This window comes from Cladophialophora carrionii (assembly GCF_000365165.1).
Source record: "Cladophialophora carrionii CBS 160.54 unplaced genomic scaffold supercont1.2, whole genome shotgun sequence".
NCBI classification, from domain to species: domain Eukaryota; kingdom Fungi; phylum Ascomycota; class Eurotiomycetes; order Chaetothyriales; family Herpotrichiellaceae; genus Cladophialophora; species Cladophialophora carrionii.
In genome coordinates this window covers 1,360,723-1,380,907 of record NW_008481827.1, presented here as the reverse complement: position 1 = coordinate 1,380,907, position 20,185 = coordinate 1,360,723, and the positions used below count along the sequence as shown (strand labels likewise).

The 20,185-nt window shown below is 53.6% G+C and overlaps 4 protein-coding genes across 4 annotated transcripts; 2 read left to right on the top strand and 2 right to left on the bottom strand.

Moving 5' to 3' along the window:
* Positions 1-709: 709 nt before the first annotated feature.
* Positions 710-5,970, bottom strand: G647_02552 (uncharacterized protein; the record flags this gene model as incomplete). The annotated part of the gene is made up of 2 exons (XM_008726901.1): positions 710-4,010; positions 4,061-5,970. 2 exons carry the CDS (start codon positions 5,968-5,970, stop codon positions 710-712), a joined length of 5,211 nt encoding a protein of 1,736 aa, XP_008725123.1.
* A 946-nt stretch (positions 5,971-6,916) lies between these two features.
* G647_02551 (uncharacterized protein) lies at positions 6,917-9,112 on the bottom strand (the record flags this gene model as incomplete). Its single annotated transcript, XM_008726900.1, has 1 exon — positions 6,917-9,112. The coding sequence occupies one exon, from the start codon at positions 9,110-9,112 to the stop codon at positions 6,917-6,919; it is 2,196 nt and encodes a 731-aa protein (XP_008725122.1).
* A 4,705-nt stretch (positions 9,113-13,817) lies between these two features.
* Positions 13,818-16,037, top strand: G647_02550 (uncharacterized protein; the record flags this gene model as incomplete). The annotated part of the gene is made up of 1 exon (XM_008726899.1): positions 13,818-16,037. The coding sequence occupies one exon, from the start codon at positions 13,818-13,820 to the stop codon at positions 16,035-16,037; it is 2,220 nt and encodes a 739-aa protein (XP_008725121.1).
* A 1,954-nt stretch (positions 16,038-17,991) lies between these two features.
* G647_02549 (serine/threonine-protein phosphatase PP1) lies at positions 17,992-19,153 on the top strand (the record flags this gene model as incomplete). Its single annotated transcript, XM_008726898.1, has 4 exons — positions 17,992-18,171; positions 18,236-18,637; positions 18,699-18,998; positions 19,061-19,153. The coding sequence occupies 4 exons, from the start codon at positions 17,992-17,994 to the stop codon at positions 19,151-19,153; spliced, it is 975 nt and encodes a 324-aa protein (XP_008725120.1).
* Positions 19,154-20,185: the final 1,032 nt, after the last annotated feature.

The following is a 20,185-nucleotide window of genomic DNA, read 5'->3' as shown; positions in this document are numbered from 1 at the left end:
GATACCTTTTCCAGTAGTAGTACCTGTCGCCACTATGAAATCCACGGCACGGCACGGCACGGTATAGGATGGTATGCCACCTATGTATGTATGAGGGTCGTCACCCTGAGCCTGAGCCTGACGATGTGCGTACAACGCACAGAGAGAGAGAGAGAGAGAGAGAGAGAGGTTCCTATATTGAAGGAAACTCGGCAGCGACAAGGTCATGCATGCATAGTTGGCGCCATGAGCATGACGGCTACAACATTCGTCTATCACCTTCCAGCGTGGTACGAGTAGGACGGATGAAAATCTGTCGAGGCGCATTTTGAGAATGAATTCTTCACGCCATGACAATCCAAAAACTCTCTACATTTGTGGTCTTTCTTTCAAGCTTGAGTATCTTAATCTGTTGCTACATGACATGGCCCGAGGCCCCAAGAAGATGATTTTCAAAGCCAATTCGACGGTCAGTACCGTACTTGAGCTTTCTTCTCCTGCCGCTATTTCCTATGCGACTCGTCCCTTGTCTGTGAGAGGGTGTGAGAGAGACAACTGCGTTTCTGGAGGAACAGGGCCTGCTGCCATCATGTTTCCCGACCCTGCGTGTCATTTCCGTTTCGGCGTTCTCGTTCATATGTCGGTATCAGCGCACACAGAAGCTCATAATCGGCGGGTGTTGCCTTGTCCCCCACCCCCTATTTTGTTGGAATGTCCACCATTCGGTGCACTATTCCTTCCTCCCCCAGCTCATTTCTCCCAAATCCTGCCCTACCCCCTCCATGTCTCTCAAGACGTCGTAAAATGCCTCTGCGATGCTCTCCATGACTTTATGCCTATCCCACTCGCTCCTCGTTCTCCAGAGCGTGTCCATCAACACACTGTTGACCTGCTCGAGTTGTTCCACAGATAGACCGCTAGTCTTATCGGTGATTTCTTTGTGTAGGTTCGAGAGGGCTTGCTGTTCAACTTGGATGAGGTTGGGGCGAGCTGTGGGTGGCGGTTGTTGAGGGGAAGCCGAAGGATTTAGGAGATCGTCGATCCGGCTTGCGTTAGACGGCCGCTGAGATCTCGTTTCGATTGGCGGAGGCATGGCCGTCGAATGCTGCGAGTTGAATTCGAGGGTTTGGCCTTGAGATGAGGATGGACGGTCACCTACTGTGGCAGGTTGCGCTTGAGAGTTTTGCCCTGTCGCAGGTATCAGTCTGGGAAGGTCCAACATATGACGAGACGACCATGCTCCTGATGCGGAATTTGGGGTATCATCGGAATCATCAAACGCAGACATGACCGTACCTTGAGTGGAAGGGATTTGGCTTCCTCCTGCGGACCGCCTTTCATCAAAGGGATAAAGATCGGGGCCTGAGTCTTGCGGTACCTCCAGTTGGGTGTTCTCTGACGGCGATGTCTTCTTGTTGGTTTCATTTGGCGACTCGGTGGTGCTAGCATCATTGAGGAACTGGCCTGGTTGACTCCCATGTGGCATGGGAGTAAATGCAGCAGTTTGCGAAGGTGGCTGGGAGATCCCCTGTTGCTTCAGGAGGTGCTGTGAAGGCGCAGTGTAGTCGTGCCAAGGTCGGGTCTGAGCGGAATTGCGAGCACCGAAAGAACTGGTCGTGGGCGTCTGCTGTGTTTCGTTGCTCTTGTTGCCCGAAGCCGGATGTGAGTCTGTACCTTCCATGTGTGTATCCCCTTCGGCATCAGCTTCATGTCCGTTGCTCTGGGAGCCGTTGGTCAGACGCTGCGTATCGTCATGACTTGGGTGGACACCGTTGGTCACGATAGTCTCAGAAGAGGCTGCCTGAGCAGTTATTGGGGCCAACTGCTGGGCTATATCGCTCTTTCGTTGCATGGGAACTCCGAGCAGGATGGGACCACTGTCGGTCGTCGTGGTGGGTCCTGAATCTGGTGGAATGTTAGAGGTGACTTGGGGCGGCGGCATTTGATCCTGTCTCGCTTTCTCTAGAGCCTCTTTCTCTCGTTCAAGCTCCCGCTGATAGACCCGTTCACATTCGGCGGCAAGACCAGGCTCCATCTCGATAGACGCTATGTCGACCTCGACATTCGCCAAAAGCTCATTTGCTTTGAGCAGCCTCGGTTCGTCACCAATCGTTTTCGCATCTTTGGCTAACCGCTTAATGTCGGCCAGGAAGTCCTTTGGCCGCTTGTAATATCCATTACTCAGGCGCTTCTCAATAGTGACCGAATCGAGGTTGTAATAGGAATTTCCATTGCCTTGGTCAACGAGTACAGGCACTCCGTGTACATCCTTCCCAATCTCGAACGGTCTGTAGGTTGCCCGAGCTAGGACATCCGTGTTCAAATCCGAAGTCACCGTGCCAGGATCGGCTTCATCGAAGAGATATCGGAATTGGCTTTCGTCGATGACACCTGTCCGGAAGGTCTTGTATTTGGTCCTGATCTGATCCATAATCGGTTGCAGGCGTATTTTGAGCAAGTTGAGCGTCTGTCGATCTCGTCTCTTTTGCGCCTTGAGCTCCTCCTTCGAAGGGGGGGCCTTGGGCTTCTCGGGTTCGGGAGGCGCCACGTCAAGCTTCTCGAGCTCGCGTTTCTTCCTGTGTTCTGGGTCTGGGAAATCATCAGGCGCCGTGCTGATGTAGCTTTTGACGTGGCGGAAGAACTCGGCTCGTTCTGCATGACCAGGTTCTCTCAACGGAAATTGGTTCTTCTTTGAGTACCCAAAGAACTCTCGTCGCATACTCTCGTCCATATCATCATAGTCACCTTCGGCAAAACCGAGCAGCAGCACAGGATCGGTGGGCTTGATGGATCTCAGAAGCCCAACAAACGTGGAGATTACCGCTGGGCCAACCGTGTTGTACCATTCCTGCACGTTGGGGATGTAGATGACACTCGGTTTGTGCATCTTGACCTCAGAGAACAGTCTGATGATAGTTGCCTCGGGCGAGCTTGCCGTGTCACTGAAGAGGGTTGGAATATCCAGAGCTTGCACATGCAGACCTTCGAAATGGTTGAGCAGAGCAGAAGCGACATACTGTTGGCCCATACCAAGCTTTCCGTGAATGAGAAGTCGGGGACGGAAAACTCTGGAAGTTTCGAACGCTTGCTGCATTCTTTCCCTGCCAAAACTACCACCGTCGGCGACGTCCTCGAACTGAGCCTCTTCTAATGCCGTTAGCCTCTTTCTCTGGGGCAACATCTCAGCAAGCACCCGCTGGATTTCCTCGAGCTGACTCTGCAGCAGTGGAGCAACGCTTGCGGGAAGCGGAGCGGCACCCGAGGATGCAGATCGCTCGGAGGACGGTGTCATTTTCTTGATAGAGATCATGAAGTCCTTGGGCGTGACTTCAATGGTCTTCGGATCGATCGCGAGCTTTTGGTTGGAGCTATAAATCTGAGGATAGCGACGCTGCACCGCGTTGAGCGCAGCTTCTGTGCAAAGAGCACGCAGATCTGCGCCACCGTATCCCTTTGTCTGCTCAGCCAATTCCTTCTTCGTGTCTTCCGGTAACGGAGGTTCCCAGCCTCTCGTATGGATGTCAATGATGGCTTTTCTTGCCTCAGTGTCTGGCAGAGGAAAGTAGAATTCGCGGTCAAAACGGCCCGGTCTTCTAAGGGCAGGGTCGATAGAGTCGGGACGATTGGTGGCGCCGATGACGATCACCTGGCCTCTCCCATCCATGCCGTCCATCAAAGCCAAGAGAGTTGAGACGATGGAGGCATGGATCTGTTCTTGCTTGCTAGAGCGAACCGGAGCGAGGCCATCGATTTCGTCGAAGAAGATGATGCTTGGCTGGTTTTTCCGAGCTTCTTCGAACAGCAACCGTAACTGTCTTTCAGCTTCCCCGACCCACTTACTCAAAGCATCTGCACCTTTACGCATGTAAAAGGTGACCTTCTTGCCTTGGGAACCGACGCTCGTAGCCAGAGCTCGTGCAAGAAGGGTCTTGCCCGTACCCGGCGGACCGTGAAATAGTACGCCACGGGGTGGGGTGATCTTAAATCGCATGAAGATTTCTGGATATAACAGTGGCAGCGCGACCATTTCTCTGATAATGTCTTAGCGATCTTGAGGTATGTCAAGTTGGGCAGTACTCACTTTAGCTGATCAATGTGTCCTTGCAGACCGCCTACACCGTCAAAACTGACACTCTGGTCAACTCCAAGGGGATCGGCGTCGGCCAGCGCCTGCTTATCCTTGATCTTGCCCAGGTTTGCTGGTGTGCCCGCCGTATTTTGAGCAGGATCCGCATTGAGGGTTTGTGGGAAGAGGTTGAAGGGACCAGCAGTAGTTGGAGTCATGCCAACTGTACCGCCAACGGGCCTCGGCCGTGCCATGGCTTCATCGTCGCTGCTGTCAGAGTCCACACCACCCTGGGCCCTTGGCGGAGCTCCTCCCAGGACTGGTGGTAGACCGCCGCCGCCACCGAATGGACCATACGTGTTCAGCAGTGGGCGGTTCCAGCCTCCTCCACCACCGCCCGTCTTTCGAGCCCGTGCTGAAGGAGACGGAGCTGGTTCATCCTCCTCTTCAAGCGGTTGAAGGTTTCGCAACAGATTGTAATTGGGCTTTGGACCCTTCCGTCGCCCGCGAGGCTCGTAGGTTATTTCTGCCTCTTTGGGACGTCGAGGTTTCCTTCCATCTTGCTTCAGCTCTTCGACCTCGGCAGCGAGTTCGTCCTCGCTCCCTTCTGCGGACCTTTGCCTTGAAGCAGCCTGACTGCGTAGTCTCCTCGATCTTCTGCCCTGGCTCTCACCTTCGTAATCATCATCCTCGTCGGTCTTCTTGCGCGGTGACGCATTGGATTCGCTGGAGCTAGACATGTCATCATGAGCAGCCTCCTGATCGTCAGGGTTGAAGTCACTACTTTCATCTGGAGCTTTCCGCCGACGACTTCCTGAAGCTCCCGCCCGGTTTCGAGTCCTGAGATTGTGTAAACGCTTTGGCTCAGGCTCGGCTTCGGGTGTGTCGGCCTGCCTCTTCGACACTCCACGCGTCAATCTGCCTCGGGCTGGCCTCACTTCGTCTTCATCTTCCTCTTCGTGCGCTGCCACTTCTTCGGGTCCGGCATCCTCTTGTGTGCCAGCGGGTCCAGGATTGAATTCTCCATCACTTTCGACGTCTGGTGCAGTTGTGGCCGCCTCCATGATGTCTGAGAATATATGTGGTAATGGCTCAGCGCGCTCTTCTGTATGTTCTTCTGGCTGCAGCGGATCGCTTTCCAGAAAGTCGTGCTGTGAAGCTTTGATTTCAAGCTCCCCTTCAACTTCCTCTTCTTTTGGTTGCGATTGTGATTCTTCGTCTATTGTACTCTTTGACGGGTACTTGAGGCCCTTCCCACCCTTCATCGCTCTTGCTGGAATCCCTTCAGGGTCCCGTGAGCCTTCCCTCACAACTTCGGCATGATGCCCTGAATCTGTCAACTTCACCAAATGCTCTTCGGGATCATGGGAGAGCCGACTACTCCTCCGAGTTCCTAGTTGGTGATTGGCTGACGAGGGACCGGCAGGCTGCTTCATGCCGTAACTTCCAGCTCTTGTTTTTGCACCTCGAGTTGACCGAGGTGTCACATGGAGAGTGACAATAAGCTGCTTCGGTTTTTGTGGAGTTCCCTTCCCCGGCCGCCGTCGAGGCTTCTCTTCTTCTTCCGAGGTAGCGGCAAGCTCATCTTCATCTTCATCCGAGCTCTCTTCGTATTTGTGCGCCTTTTTGGCAGCGCTGCGGACAGGTCGACCAGTCGCTGGATTTGTCTCAACCGGCGCGTCTTCTTCATCTTCGTCGAACGAAGCTTCATCGTCCGACTCAACCACATCCGAGTCACTGTCAATGTCGGAGCCTCCATACCCTTTTCTTTGCTTCTTGCGAGGCGGTGCGCCGCCGTGGCGCCGCGACCTGGTAGGTTTGGTTCTCGAGGCAGCCTGAGCTCGATCATCGTAGTCTTCGTCCTGTGAGTCCTCGGCATTAACAATGTCCTCAAGAGATCTCTTGGCAGTTCTGTGGGGAGGCATGACTGGCGGTTACGACGAGAGCGCTACAGGAGTTTCGGAGGTGGGCCGCTTCGCTAGAGGTGCTCGCTCAACAACCAGCGCGGGAGCGATGCATCGGATGAGCGCTGTTGGATGAAGGCGTACGAGTTGCCCCGCTCCGGATTGATGTGGAAACAACAGGTGGACGATAACACTGAACAGTGGTCGCAGGGCAGCCCGTCAGCAACTGATGCCCCCAATCGAATGTTGTTGATTCGGGAAGCTGGTGGTGAGGTGACCACGCCCCAGTGCCACAACACAGATCGTCGAGAATGCCTCAGCTGATCGCGTTGGAAATATCGATGATGACTCTCACAGACGGCGAAAGCTGCACATCCACTTGAGACTCGGGCGATTCTCAAGTGATGGTTGAAGGCGCAGGCGTGTTCAAGATTTGGGGTGAAGCGCAGCGTCTCGGAGCCACTCGTTACGCCAAGATACGCTAAATGCCCCACCTCTCAAGGCTGCAGCCAATGAAACCCGCGATTGCAACAGACAACAACAGGCAGAAGATCTCGCCGCGAGCAGCGCATTGAAAGCATTAATTCTGGCTCTACCACAACAACGCCGCCATCGACAGCTTGCGCCTTCAATACGCGTGGGGCTGATACCGGACCGCTATGCGACAGTGTCTCTCGAATTTTAACGGGCCCTCGGAGCCTAATCGACACGGATTCCGCCTCTGGACTGCTGTAGGACTTTTTATTCCTCGAGAACAGCACGCGCCTGATCGACGTCAGATCTCGGCTGCGCCATCGCCAGATCCTCCCTGTCGGTTGTGCTGGCGCCACTCCAAGCAACGTACTTTTGCTTGTCACGTGATAAATACCCCCCTCCACGGCAATTGCTAACATTTACGAATTACTGACTGTCGTCGCTTGTACACATTCATCGTGGTGCTGAATTTTATTGTAATGATACATATCTATCAGTCAGATTGCTCGTCGTCCATTGCTCTTGGTGACTGTACTACCATGTCGTCGTCACCGTCGGCCTCGCCTTCGTCTGTCGTGATCGGATCCTCTTCTCCTTCCGTCACCTCATGGTCGTTCCACAGCACTGAAGCCTGTCTAGTGAGCTCTTCTATAATGGTGCTATGCCGGCGTGCTGGCGAACGGGGAGCATTGAGATGTTCGTCGTCCGTGGCGGAGGTGTCCTGGCCCCGGCCAGGTCGTCGTCTCGCTCGAAGAAGAGCCTCTTGGGCCTGCTGCTCGTGGATCGGGTCTGGCACATGCTGACCATCATCTATTGGTCCTCCTTTCCGGAGTCCGTTCAAGATGACTCTCTCCACCTTCATCCGATTGGAGATAAAGCGCAGTTGAGGCCAGCAGCTACGTTGGCCAACCATCAACATCCTGTCCAGTCTCTGGGGACTCGGATCACTGAGGATATTCCAGAAGTCGCTCAGGACGCTTTTGGGCCAAATGGTCACTGTGCCAGAGAACCGCTGTAACCATATCTCGCTCCAGTCCTGACCCAGAGGCCGCGGCAATAGTTCCAGGTGACGCAGTATCTTGAGGTATTTTTGCAGGTCGAGTTTGACAGAAGTTTCGATGGTAGAGCCAAGGAACCCACCTCGCCAGCCACGGCCCTTGCGATGTGTCACTGGCCGACCGGGCGACCCTCGAGGAGAGAAGAAGAACAGGTTGATGTGGGGATTGACTTGGGAAACGATGGAGAAATTGACGTTGAAGTGGATGTTGAGTGCTTTCAGCGGGATGTCGGTCCGCAAGCTTCCGTCTTTCCACTTGTTGCCGAAAGAATAAGGAACAAGCGTGCCGTCCTTCGTCTTTCGCATAAGCACGATCGGGTTGAGGATGCCCGGCACAGCAGCAGAGGCGAGGACCGCCGACCAAATAACACAATCCGGACTCGTGATGTGGTTGTTCAGGATTGTCGGAGAATGAGGATCGGACGGAACGCAAGAGACGTTCAAGATGCGGCCAGTCCTCTCATAGGCTTCGCGGAACGTCAACGAACCACGACAAAACCAGCCGCACTGTATCGCCCAGTCAAGAGAGTCGAATCTTGCGCCGGTACGCCACCACCTCCGGATCCAGGTGGTGAATCCTTCATGACATGCTCTTATGCGGTATGCAAGTGCCGGAACCAATAGTTTCTTCAATTCCTCATCCGTCCTCGTCGCTACCAGTGCCGCTACCAGAGCGCCTCCAGAAGTGCCGGTGATGATCTCGGGGAGTTCCCCTGCGTCCAATAAGGCTTTTATGACTCCGAAATGGTAGTATGCGAAGGTCGCCCCTCCGGAAAGGCAAAGGGCTGTCCGGCCGTAGTTTAATTCCAGATGCCTGAAAAAGGATACCTTCTCTTTGTCTGTGATGCTTTCACAATCGAGGACGAATTTCAGGCTCTGTTCCACCTGATCAATGAATGTCTGGATCAACTCTTTGGTGCCGATATAGGTCTCGCTGTACAGACGCGGGTTCTCCACACCGACAAAATTGTTCTTGACACAGCTCTCGAGCAATGCCTTGAGTTCATCCAGCGTAGAAAGACCACCGACACCATTCACGTTCTTCTGCGATTCAGCCACCGCTTTGCGATGCAGATCAGCTAGTTGCAGTGTCACCTTCTTCACGGTTTGATGGTTGTAGTACGAATATGGGTCCGACTTCTTCCACTCTTCATTTCCGAGATATTCATCAAGACGATGTGCTGCTTCTTGCCATTCTTCGTAAGTGCGTGCTTGTTGAAGCTGCCGGCGCAGCATCTGTCGTTGTCCTTTCCATGAAAACAGGTGCTCATAGGCATAGATGTAGAAACGAGTCAAATTGTAGACAATGAAAAGGAAGACAATCCAGCCGCAGACTCCGAACAGCAAAGGGTAGTACAGAAGTGTGTAGACGAAGCCCTCTCGCGTTTCATCCTTGGACCGCCTTGTAGTTTTCCGTTTGACCCGAGCCCGTTTAACTCGTTGGCGGACCGGGCCCCAGTCGTTCAGGGCTGTTACAGGCTCAGTAGTGGGAGCAGTCAGGGCTTCTGCAAAGCTCTCGAGATCCGACCGACGAATAAAATCGGTCTCGTAGTCCGGCAGGTCATGCGGGTCATAGGTGCCGGTAGATGGAGGGGTTGCCGCGACGTCGGCCTTGCTTCCATTCATGGTCATAATTGTGACATCGTCGTGTAGAGAGCTCTAAGGGAGGCTCATGCTGTCACGAAGGCTTGGGATGATGGGGAGGAGACTAGAATAATAATGATGCGGCAAAAAAAGAAAAAGGTATGTCTGGTGATGTCTGACGCTCCCTCCGCCACTTCTGTTGGGCGTTGAGGCTCGGAATGCTTGGCACTGCGCCACTTCCCCAGGAAAACTTGGGCTCCATATCATAAGCCACACGCCCGGGTGGCACCGCTGGACGAGGTACTCCGTACCACCGCTCCAAGTCGCACAAACACAGGCTATCTTAAGCATTAGAACACCTGGCATGCTAATGCTGAAATGTCAAACTGCTCCCGTACTCCATCCTACGAAGATGTCACACTGCTGCCAGCGACCTTGCACGGTGTTCACCCACCCGTCCCTGCGATCAGCAAATCTCCCGCAAAGCCATGTCGAAGTTAGGATCAAAGCAACTGGATATACCCAGTAAGAGGCTGAAGATCTACACATCTTGCGCTCAGAAGCAAGTGGTCGTTCTGGACCGAAGACGGGATCACAAGGGCCATTTACGTAGGAAGCACAATATCTTGTTCCGTAGGGATGCTGCAGGGTCCATGACGCTGCCCGAGGGATAAATCTCGGGGGTTTCGTTGCCTCTGGAGCCACCATTTCGGCGAGCTGGAGGGGCATGGTGAAAGGCACGGCGGGTCTTCGCGATCTGCGACTTGAGATTCCGTGCACAGTTCCGTCTATACAGTATTCCCTGAGAGACACTCTGACCGCCACCTTTCTAGGGCACTATGGAAGACCTCTGCGCGAGTCAAAAGTCTACCTGAACAACGGGACGAATCAGCCCAGGATCGATCAATACCTGATATTCGCCAAATAAATATCAAAGATCAACGAGTGTTGTCGAGGGAAACATGCGGGCGATGGCGACGGTGATTTGTGAACAAAAATTTCATTTCGGTGGAATGGTGAGCGATACAGTAGCTCGAGTTTTGGTGGGGGTTACCACATGAACTGGAGACGACTTATCGCCTGAAGGAGCTTGAGAGCATGCACAGATGCAAGTCGTTTGTCGACGGCCTGTAACCTCACCAAGATCCACTGTCGGTAAGCACCTAACAAGACCCTCTGCAGCTAACAAGAGGCGCTTCCCAAATGGCGCCTTGTCTGGAAATATCGGCGCGAGCTGGCACCGCACCGACTATCAAAGCTTTATCATTGCCCGATACTCCGTATATTTGACCCTGAGCCAGACGGCAGAATCCAGGCGATGCTTAACGCCGTCAGTGGTCTCTCGAAGCAGTTCTTTGCGGAAGAGGCGGTCATCTTGTGCGCCTGATGGCTGTACGAGAGTTGAGAAAGAAAAAGATGTACTCTGGACAGTGTTGCTTCACGCGCTGGAGCTTGGTTACCCAGAAGTCTTGTGATGTGAGAGGTAGAAAGTAAGCTGGGGAGAACATTATGATAATATTCAGAGTTTACTCTTTCGAGGAAGACGTGAAGCATGTGAAAACCATCTCTCGTGCTACTCCGGGGCGGTGCTCTAATCGTAGCTTTGATACCTCAGGTCATTGGCCTTCTCGCCTCAGATCACCGCCGGCTCTGTCTCTAGGGCGGACTAAGCGGTGGACACTTTCGTTCGGCTGTGCGTCGCTGCGCAGATTCCTGGTTCAGACCCAAAGGGGCTGGTAGACTGTGGGGTGGGATGAGGTCGATTCGGAAGCCCAAACCCTGGGATTTTTATGTTCGATACTTTCCTCGAAGCCAGATATAAGGAATATTGGCAAATCACCGTGGCTCGGCAGAACAAGTCCGCTTGAGTGAGGCACGTCAACACGAATCCTAGACTGATCTTGCTGCCCAATAGGCACCGCTTCTCATCTAGTGCATCGATTCCGTCACACCTCATCCTCAGCTGCTTCGATTGTCTGGGTGCATGGTGTAACACAATCCCCCACGCTTGGCATCAAAGTGGCGGGGTGGCCGTCCAACCCCTCGCTAATTAAATCCGTAGGCAGTTAAGGAAGCGAACTGAACCGGCTAAGCAGCTTGCGTGCATAACGCTGTGTCCTCGAAAAGCTATCCTGAGCTGGACGAGAGCTGTGACAGTCGTCCCTTTGCACCCGAAGGACATTCAGGGAACGGCATCGTGGTATGCTTGCCGGCCACTGCCCCTTTAACTCTCACCGTAGATCTTGCACGAGACTCAGCGATCCATCAGCTCCGTAATGTATTGGCTCAATGACTTTAATGTCAATGCCACTTCCCTGCGCGTCGGGGTGGTCATGAGGTCCTCCGGAGCTGCAGTTGATAGACGCGCTAAGGAGTGTGTGCTCGACCAATGTCCGCTCCACAATCGCACGGAGCATTCTTGCTTAGCGGGCCTCGTCCACGCTCAGACCGTGTCGATAATGAACCTGTGGTCAGTGAGATGGATTCTCCTGCAGCCTCCTGTGTCACACGGCGCACATCTCCTGCAAGTATTGTGTCGAAAGGTCCAGACTGTGACACGCCGCGGCGTGCCGCTGTCATTGGAATAGCGGTCAATAGCCTGGCCTGTCTTTCACGGTGCACAGACAGAGAAGAGGCAAGACAGGACTACATGGCCATCCCGTCTGTGCGATGTTTCTTGCTACAGCTTTGTGATTTGCGTGTGTCGCTCAGCATGCAGGAGGTGAATCGTACGCTCCATGCAGCGGAAAAGAAGAGCCTGATCGAGTTACTGTCTTTGTCGTTTCAAATATCCAAACCAGCCAAGTCAAGAAGAGATTTACCCGGAGCGCACTGGAGTTGGGGCGCATTGAGGCGCCGAATGGCGGGAGCCTGTCTCGCCTGCACGGTAGACGCAATATCACGCACAATGAGGCCATAGGCTCGTCAATTGGACCAGCTCCTTCCGAGCTGACATAGCTAGGCTGCTTCTAAGGTATGCAAGGGAGTCTGGTTGGCTGCCAAAAAATGTCAAGGGAAGGCAATGCTCGAAAGAATACTGCCGTATGTCTGAAGTCTCGTGGATCGCCCCGAAAACCGCCCACCAACACGGCGTCAGGATTGACCGCATGCTCAGCAACGCCGTATCTGAGAAGCAAGCGAGGCCCGAGCCAGCCGCCCGGTCATCAACGGAGCGGATTGCGACATATGATAGGTGGCTCGAACAGGCCGTGGAATGACTTGCGAGCTGGGAATGGATATACGGATTACGAGGTCAATGACGAGGGGAGCTCGAGAGGGTGTGAAACTTCGGCATTTTCGGGCATGAGGGCGAGAGGGTGCCCTTGCCACTGCCAGTTTAGTTGTTCTCGTGATAGAATACGTGTCAGCACCGTTCCGCACAGCACGAGGTTGTGGGTATAGATGGACGTTGAGATTAAACCTAGGGGAATGACAAGCTCCCAAGCATAGAAAGACGTAGGAATATCAACGTCGATCTTAGCAGCTGCGGAGACCTTGTAACCTTGATTCCTCCCGGGCACCGTGCCCACTATGTCCGTGGAATACGACTGCCTCTCGTAACCACAAACAGATACCCCAGTGAGCAGCACAAAGTTCGCAGGTGAAGACACAAGTGACTTGAGTCGGGACGCTATGGGCACTGTGGGTATCTAGGGTTCAGTTTGGGGAGGCGACGATATGCGAGTGATGGCGACAAAAGTCTTACCTGCCCTGGTCACCCGCTAGTTAAGGGCCCGGCATCTGATCTCCTCTAGTGAAAGAAGCCCGTGTCGCTTGCAGTTGAGGACGCCCACCGCCAATGGCCCGCCGTTTCCTCCACTTATGCCAGAGCAATCTAACTTTGTTACTCGTTTGATAGCAAAACTCTGCACGCTCCATCCATCCCATCCCACTCAAGACTCGCACCACGAGCACTTAACGGAGTAACCACCTGAGATACTTTCTAGGAACCCTCCACCACCATTCCTCGCTACTTCGGATCTCTTCATAACCTCCTCAGAGTGTTGGCTGCTTCACGTTCCGTCCTTTGCTGCTATTCTCGTTTCTACCTGCACACCCTCACGTCGACTCTCAGCCTCATCAGAACCCCACGGCTCACCTCACCCTGACCCTTCGAGGCCCTCGGTTGCCCGCCTGCACCTGTCACGCAACCCTCTGTGCTTACACGGCAGGTGGTTGAACGTCCCAATTCACGCTCATATAGATAGTGTTCTGCCTCCATCTCTGGGTGAAATACAGAATCTGTCTTACTTGAAGCATCACGAGGGAGAGACACAGGCACATCTGCACCTTCCCACCCAGACTGCGGTCACGTTGGCAAGGCATCAACCCGGCCTCTTTACCTGCCACATGCCACCATGAGTTCCATGCAGGACTCTCGTACGTTCCAACTCTCTCAGACAGCAAGCATGGAATGAATTCTCGGCTGATTTTGCAACCAGTGTTGACCGCGCACACTGATCCTTTACACTCTTTACCTTGAGCACCATTCCCAGGCATTGAGAGAAGACTCGGACCTCGAAGTTCTGGAGAGCAGGAGATGGACCGCCTGCAAACAGAGGATGGGCACCACTTCATCCGGGTGAGTGCATTCTGGATTATGGTCGAGACGAGAATGTGCACGGTTGCAGGCAGCTTGCATGGGTGCCCGATTTCTCCTCTGTCAAGAGCATTACTGATTGAGCATGGTTTCTAATAGTCATTGGCGCAATTCATTCGCCAACATGAGAAGGCTCTCGCCAACAGCCTACAAATGTCCGTCCACAGGCGGCAGTCGACCGGAATTACGGTATCGACAAACAACACCACTGTGACTTCTGGCATAGCGAGCTCGAACGCGACCAACTCGACAAGCGCCTTAGCGGCAGCATTTTCTCTTGCCGGTCTGAGCTTCAGGTCTCATGCTGCGAAAGCGGCCCTCCTGACCCTTACTCCCCACCATCTTTTCTACCTCCTTTCGCGCATGGAAGAGCTGGACATCACAGTCGGTCCAATGAACATTCGCCTGGAGAACCTGAGTACCGATCCTACTCCCTCCAACTATGTCTCCTTCTTGCAAGCTCATAAACCTGCCAAAGGCCGCAGCGATAAAGACTCGGTACATTCGGTCTCAAGTATGCGCAGCGTCATGTCGGGAATGAGCTCCTTTTGGTCATCCATCGGCCTCGGAGGAAATAACTCCAAGAGCGAGAAGGCCAAAGCTCTCACGCAGGCCGACCTGACCTATCTCTATTCTGCCTTTACCAAGCTTCCTTCTTTACGCCTCACTAGTGACCACCGCGCTCGGCTGATCAGGGGCTATGAGGAGTTTCCCTTCGATACCGCTGTCCCATTATTTGCCTTCAAAAACCTGCAGCAGCTGGACATTGTGGACCTTGACTTCCGCCAGTTCTATGGTTGGGATCGACTCGCTGAACAATTGACTCTGCTTACTGTTAAGCGAGCGAATGTCTCTGACCCTACCGAGCTGCTCACCAACATAGTTCTTGATGATGCGGAGAAGCGTCGCAGGCGGTCAACCAAGGGAGGCCGGGGATCTCCCACAATGAGTGCCTCCTGGACAGTGCCATCGACTCCCAGAGCGGAATATGCTCAGTCCCATTCCGACCCAGGGTCCCCCAATCCAGGGAGTCTAGAGAATGAAGAAGAAGCCATCGGACCAGGAAACAAAACGAGACCACTCTCGGGGAGTGTGTCTCCTAAGAGACCCGGCGCGTCCCGCCCTGCCAGCTCTTACAGGCATATCCGGACATACTCGACTACCGTAAAACGAACAGGGTCTGGCAGTTCATATTCCAGCGAATACTCAATCCAGGCTCATCGTAGCGAAAGCAGTCCCAATATTCTGAGCCTGAATATCTTACCTTCCTCGAAATGGCAGAGACTGAAGTATCTCTCTCTTGCCGACAACTCCATGACTACCATCTCCGCGAAGAGCTTAGTTCCGATAGCGAGCACTCTGAGATCTCTGAATCTCTCCTCGAATCTCTTCACCGAGATCCCCGATGGCCTAGCATCGCTGACGAGGCTGGTGTCTCTTGACTTGTCGAATTGCATGATCGGTTCATTGCAATCGCTGTCAAGGTCGCCGCTCCCCGCAGTTCTGACGATCAACCTGAGAGGCAACCGCCTCAACTCGTTGGCAGGTGTGGAACGGTTACTTTCTTTAGAGCAGCTCAACATTCAAGACAATAAGCTGGCTGACCCTATGGAAATGGCGAGGCTAACCGGTATTCCGAACCTCAAGCGAGTCTGGGTCAAACGAAACCCCTTCACTCAGACTCACACTGACTATCGAATAACCACATTCAATCTTTTTAGAAGCACTCCGGGCTACGTGGATGATATTGTCATTGACAAATCCGGTCCAGGCTATTCGGAGCGCAAACAACTGGTCGACCGAGTTCCCGAAGTCGAGAGGCAGATTATTCAGCCGTCAATTCGAATCGCCGAGCAGCCTGTGATTGTGCAACTGGCCAACTCTGCTCAGCCCAGCTCGTCTGACGTGGCGGAGGTCTTGACGAACGGCTCTCGACGAAAGAGGGCGCCTCGGCGACGGATTGTTGATTTGGCGCACGACGAGACTTTTGCGCGAGTTCCTGACGAGGATTTGGCTGCGACTCTTGGTCACGGTGCTAATGTGGTCACACATGACGCGGCTCGGTTGTCCATCGACCCAACGGTCCCGAGATCGATAACCATAAAGACACTGGTCGAAGATGGTTATGACGGCTCCACAGATGCTCTTTCTGTTGTCTCAAGCGAGCCCACAAAGCAACAGGAAGACTATCGAGCCAAGGTGGAAGCACTCCGCCAAGAATTTGGAAGCAATTGGCTAAGTGCGCTGGGAGAACAGAACTGGCATAACAGCCACCAGTTTGAAGTTTTGCAGGGGCAAAACATGGGCCATGATGCACTGCACCGATCAGGCCACCATCAGATCATTGTCAGCGGTGGGCGGACTCTGGGTTGAGCCTGCAAGGCTTGAAGCGGTACAGGTTGCGCTATACCACGCTTTGGTGGAATTTTTCCTGCAACTTGCGCACTAGACGGCATTGTTTTTCAGCACGGTGGTGATTTGGGATCGCTGTCAAGACTGCGTTGTGATACCCTTTCGTTGTGGTTTTGCAGGAAGACTCGGCGGGCATGTATAGCTGGAGGCGCCACTGTACTTTCTGATGTCCTTGTGTGGCCCAGATTGCGGGAGAGTCCGTTGATCTTGTTTTATGCATAGCGACGGAGCGTTTTGATGTACCGGTGTCGATGACATTGTCTCAGAGTTCATCGACTTGCATGAGATATGAAAGCATGAGACTACGGACCGGGTTGGAAGTTAATCGAGATATTGAATGGATATGTTTGCAATCTCTTTCCGCCGATGTTTCTGCCACCAGAAGCTTCAGGTTCGCCATGACCCCAAGAACAAAGTGCTTACGGAGTACATGTACAGCAGAAGGATCTCATCTCGTCTCCGGAGCATGCGTACGCCTACATAACAGGGGTCTTCGGCATCCAGAAATAGCTGAAAACGAAGCCGATTTTCTCAGCTTCTCATCTGAGAGACTCTTGACAATAATTTGAGGTCCATGGACATTCCTATGCGCGGGATACAAGCCGTTGGCCGATCGTCGGACAAGAGGTGAATCATCAAGTGAGCGACAGCAAAGCCAACAACGGAGAATGCAACGAAAGAATCTCAGCTAGGACGGGGGGTTGTCGTGCTATTCACAGGTGGCGTTGGTGGCCTGCATTCCTCCGGTCGTCACAGCATCAAGATGGCATGGGTAGGAGACGAGAATATCTGCCCACCAACGTGAGATGAGGGAGAAAGTGAGCGCTTTATGTCAGCATCCCACCACAAAGCAACAGCCCGTGTGGTGCACAATACTATAGATGCCGCAACAGTTATCCGGCAGCCTGGTGACTTTTGCAAAAGCCCATAGTACTGAACATCGGATGTTGGCGATTGGGCAGTGCTGGCAGTTGTGGTACTTTGTTGAGTTGCGGCTTCCTGCACCGTGCGAAGTTGGATGCAGCCATTGCTCCTTCCTCGCCCAGTCAGCACTTCACACTGCAGGCCATTGCACGCCATACAGACGGTCTCTCCTCTCTTTTCTCTCTTCTGCTTCATCGTCTTGTTGCTACAAATTACCCAAGCAGAATTTCCTTGTTAGGCGGCAGAGTGGACGAGGTTGACTGCCAAGCGAGACACCGCCTGAGCCAGGATTTGGCTCCATCCACTCAGGCTCAAGCTCTCCTCCCTCCGTCCCTCATCCCTCACTTGCTTTTCATCCACCACTCATCCAGTCCATCTTATCCCAGAACCGCTCAACTGCACTGCGTTGCGTGTCCACTGTGCCGCCCCTCAACATTGACTGCATCTTTGCGATCAGCATCAGTCTCAATCCATCCACTTAGCCCTGCGACCCTCTCGACAACACGGCTCTGGTGACTGTCTGAGGCGAGAAAAATCAAACTGTGTCAAGTTTGTTCCTGCTCACCATCCGCATCTGCGCCGCCCGCCGTGCGCCGAGAAAAACCTCCTCAGCCTGCTTGTGCCACAGGTTCCTCAGACACCCGCCGCGATAACACCACTGCCGCACGTTTAAAGTTGCCCTCATACCTGCGATCTTCATCTTGCCCTGCTAAAGTCCCTTCCGGACTCCTTCGCTGAGCCGACTGTTGGCTGCCTCGGGGACGACCCTTCCATTTTGGTACGTGCACTGCCGCCAGCATTGACTGGCGTCAGCTACTGTCACCACGTCAACGTTTCCTTCTCAACTGACTCGAATGGGCCCTGTCCAGATTAGTATTACGACCTGCAAGACCAGACACATCGTTTCCCCGACCTTTGTGAGATCCGACCGTAGCTGGTCGCCGCCCGCCCTTCCTTCCACCCCCCTTGCCCCGCTTGCGGCGATCCCACCATGGCCGACCAGAATGAGGTGGATCTCGATTCTGTCATCGACCGCCTGTTAGAAGTCAGGGGAAGCAGACCAGGGAAGCAAGTTCAGCTGCTTGAAGCCGAGATCCGTTACTTGTGCACGAAGGCACGCGAGATCTTCATCTCCCAGCCGATATTGCTCGAGCTGGAAGCCCCGATCAAGGTACGTGCATACCCTCCCGAGCAGCTAGTAACTGCTACAGTGAAGCTCACACGGTGATTGATAGATTTGCGGCGATATCCACGGCCAGTACTACGATCTACTGCGCCTGTTCGAGTACGGCGGCTTCCCCCCAGAGGCGAACTACCTTTTCCTGGGCGACTACGTCGATCGAGGTAAACAATCGCTCGAGACCATCTGCTTACTCCTGGCCTACAAAATCAAGTACCCGGAGAACTTCTTCATCCTGCGCGGCAACCATGAGTGTGCCTCGATCAACCGTATCTACGGGTTTTATGACGAGTGCAAGCGCCGTTACAATATCAAGCTGTGGAAGACATTTACGGACTGCTTCAACTGCTTGCCCATTGCCGCAATCATCGATGAGAAGATCTTCACCATGCACGGAGGCTTGAGCCCCGACCTCAACTCGATGGAACAAATCCGTCGCGTCATGCGCCCAACCGATGTGAGTGCAACCTTCTTGCGAGACTCGCGCCCGGGTGGTCCACTTTTCTAACGAGTTACAGATTCCCGACTGCGGTCTTCTCTGCGACTTGCTCTGGTCGGATCCCGACAAGGATATCACAGGATGGAGCGAGAATGACCGTGGGGTCTCCTTCACCTTCGGACCCGACGTTGTCTCGAGATTTCTGCAAAAACATGACATGGACCTGATTTGTCGGGCGCATCAAGTTGTGGAAGACGGCTACGAGTTCTTCTCCAAGCGACAACTGGTCACCCTGTTTAGCGCTCCAAACTACTGTGGCGAGTTTGACAATGCTGGAGCCATGATGAGCGTGGACGAAAGTCTACTGTGCTCCTTCCAGGTATGGACGCCTCCACCAATCCAACCCGCACCGCTTTCCCATCGCTGACCTACCTGAACCAGATTCTCAAACCTGCCGAGAAGAAACAAAAGTACGTGTATGGCTCAAAGAGCTCGAGCGGGCCCAGCACTCCGTCTCGCAAGTCCAAAAATTAGTCCTTCCGAATCGGGCTGATTCCATTCATTGTTAGCAGGTTTGGAAGAAGATAGGGTCACCTTCTGGCTTCCCCGTCGATTAGGCTTCGCCCACGACCAACACCCTTTGCACACACTTCCAAAGCATGCGACCGACCACCGCATAATGTTCTCCGCTTTCCCATGAGCATGTCATCTTTCGGACCTTTGGGAAGACTTCCCGAGTTCCCGACGCTGTCACACTCTGCCGACACATCTCCGACAGGAACCGGGCGCGCTCGCCGAAGACAACAACCACAACGCTCGGGCGAGGGTTTGAGTCGATTCGAGGCGAAAGAAGGATTTTATCTAATTCTCCATGGGCTAGGAAGTTCGACGGGCTACGGATACCAAACATGTTTGGGACAGGACTTGTGGTCTGCGAAGCGCGGAGAAAGCATTCTTGACCATTCAGATTTTCGACTCCATTTGCGCTGTTCCGGTGCAGCTGTATGTTGTCTGTGCCAAAAGAGGGAGGAAATGACGTTGCCGGAGCGCAGGGCGCAACGCAAGACTACCTTTCCGTCCGCCCCACTGTACCATGCTAGTGATGATTTTTGTTTTCATGCTTTCAAGACGATCACGACGGGAGCAACGGACCACGATAACGCGCATGAGAATCATTGTGTATCCGCGGTGCAAGACAGACCAACGCAGGTGATATCACACAATGGCAGTATCGGAAGTGCAGACTTAGATATCCATGACCTTGTCGAGTGCCAATCCATTTCTTTTGTATCGATGCCGCCCCGACGCCACGCTGATACCACCCTTCTCGCCATGATAAATTATGTTATGTCTGGCACGCCGTACGCGCCGCTTGATTTCACAAGGGACGTGGGAGCGAGTCCCATGTGCTTCCTCTCCTGAGAGTGCGAGGCTCCGAAGGCACTCTCAAATACTCCAGCCGAATCACATCGGTAGAGTCAGGTAGGGTCAGGTAGAGTCAGGTAGGGTCAGGTAGAGTCAGGTAGGGTCAGGTAGAGTCAGGTAGGGTCAGGTAGAGTCAGGTAG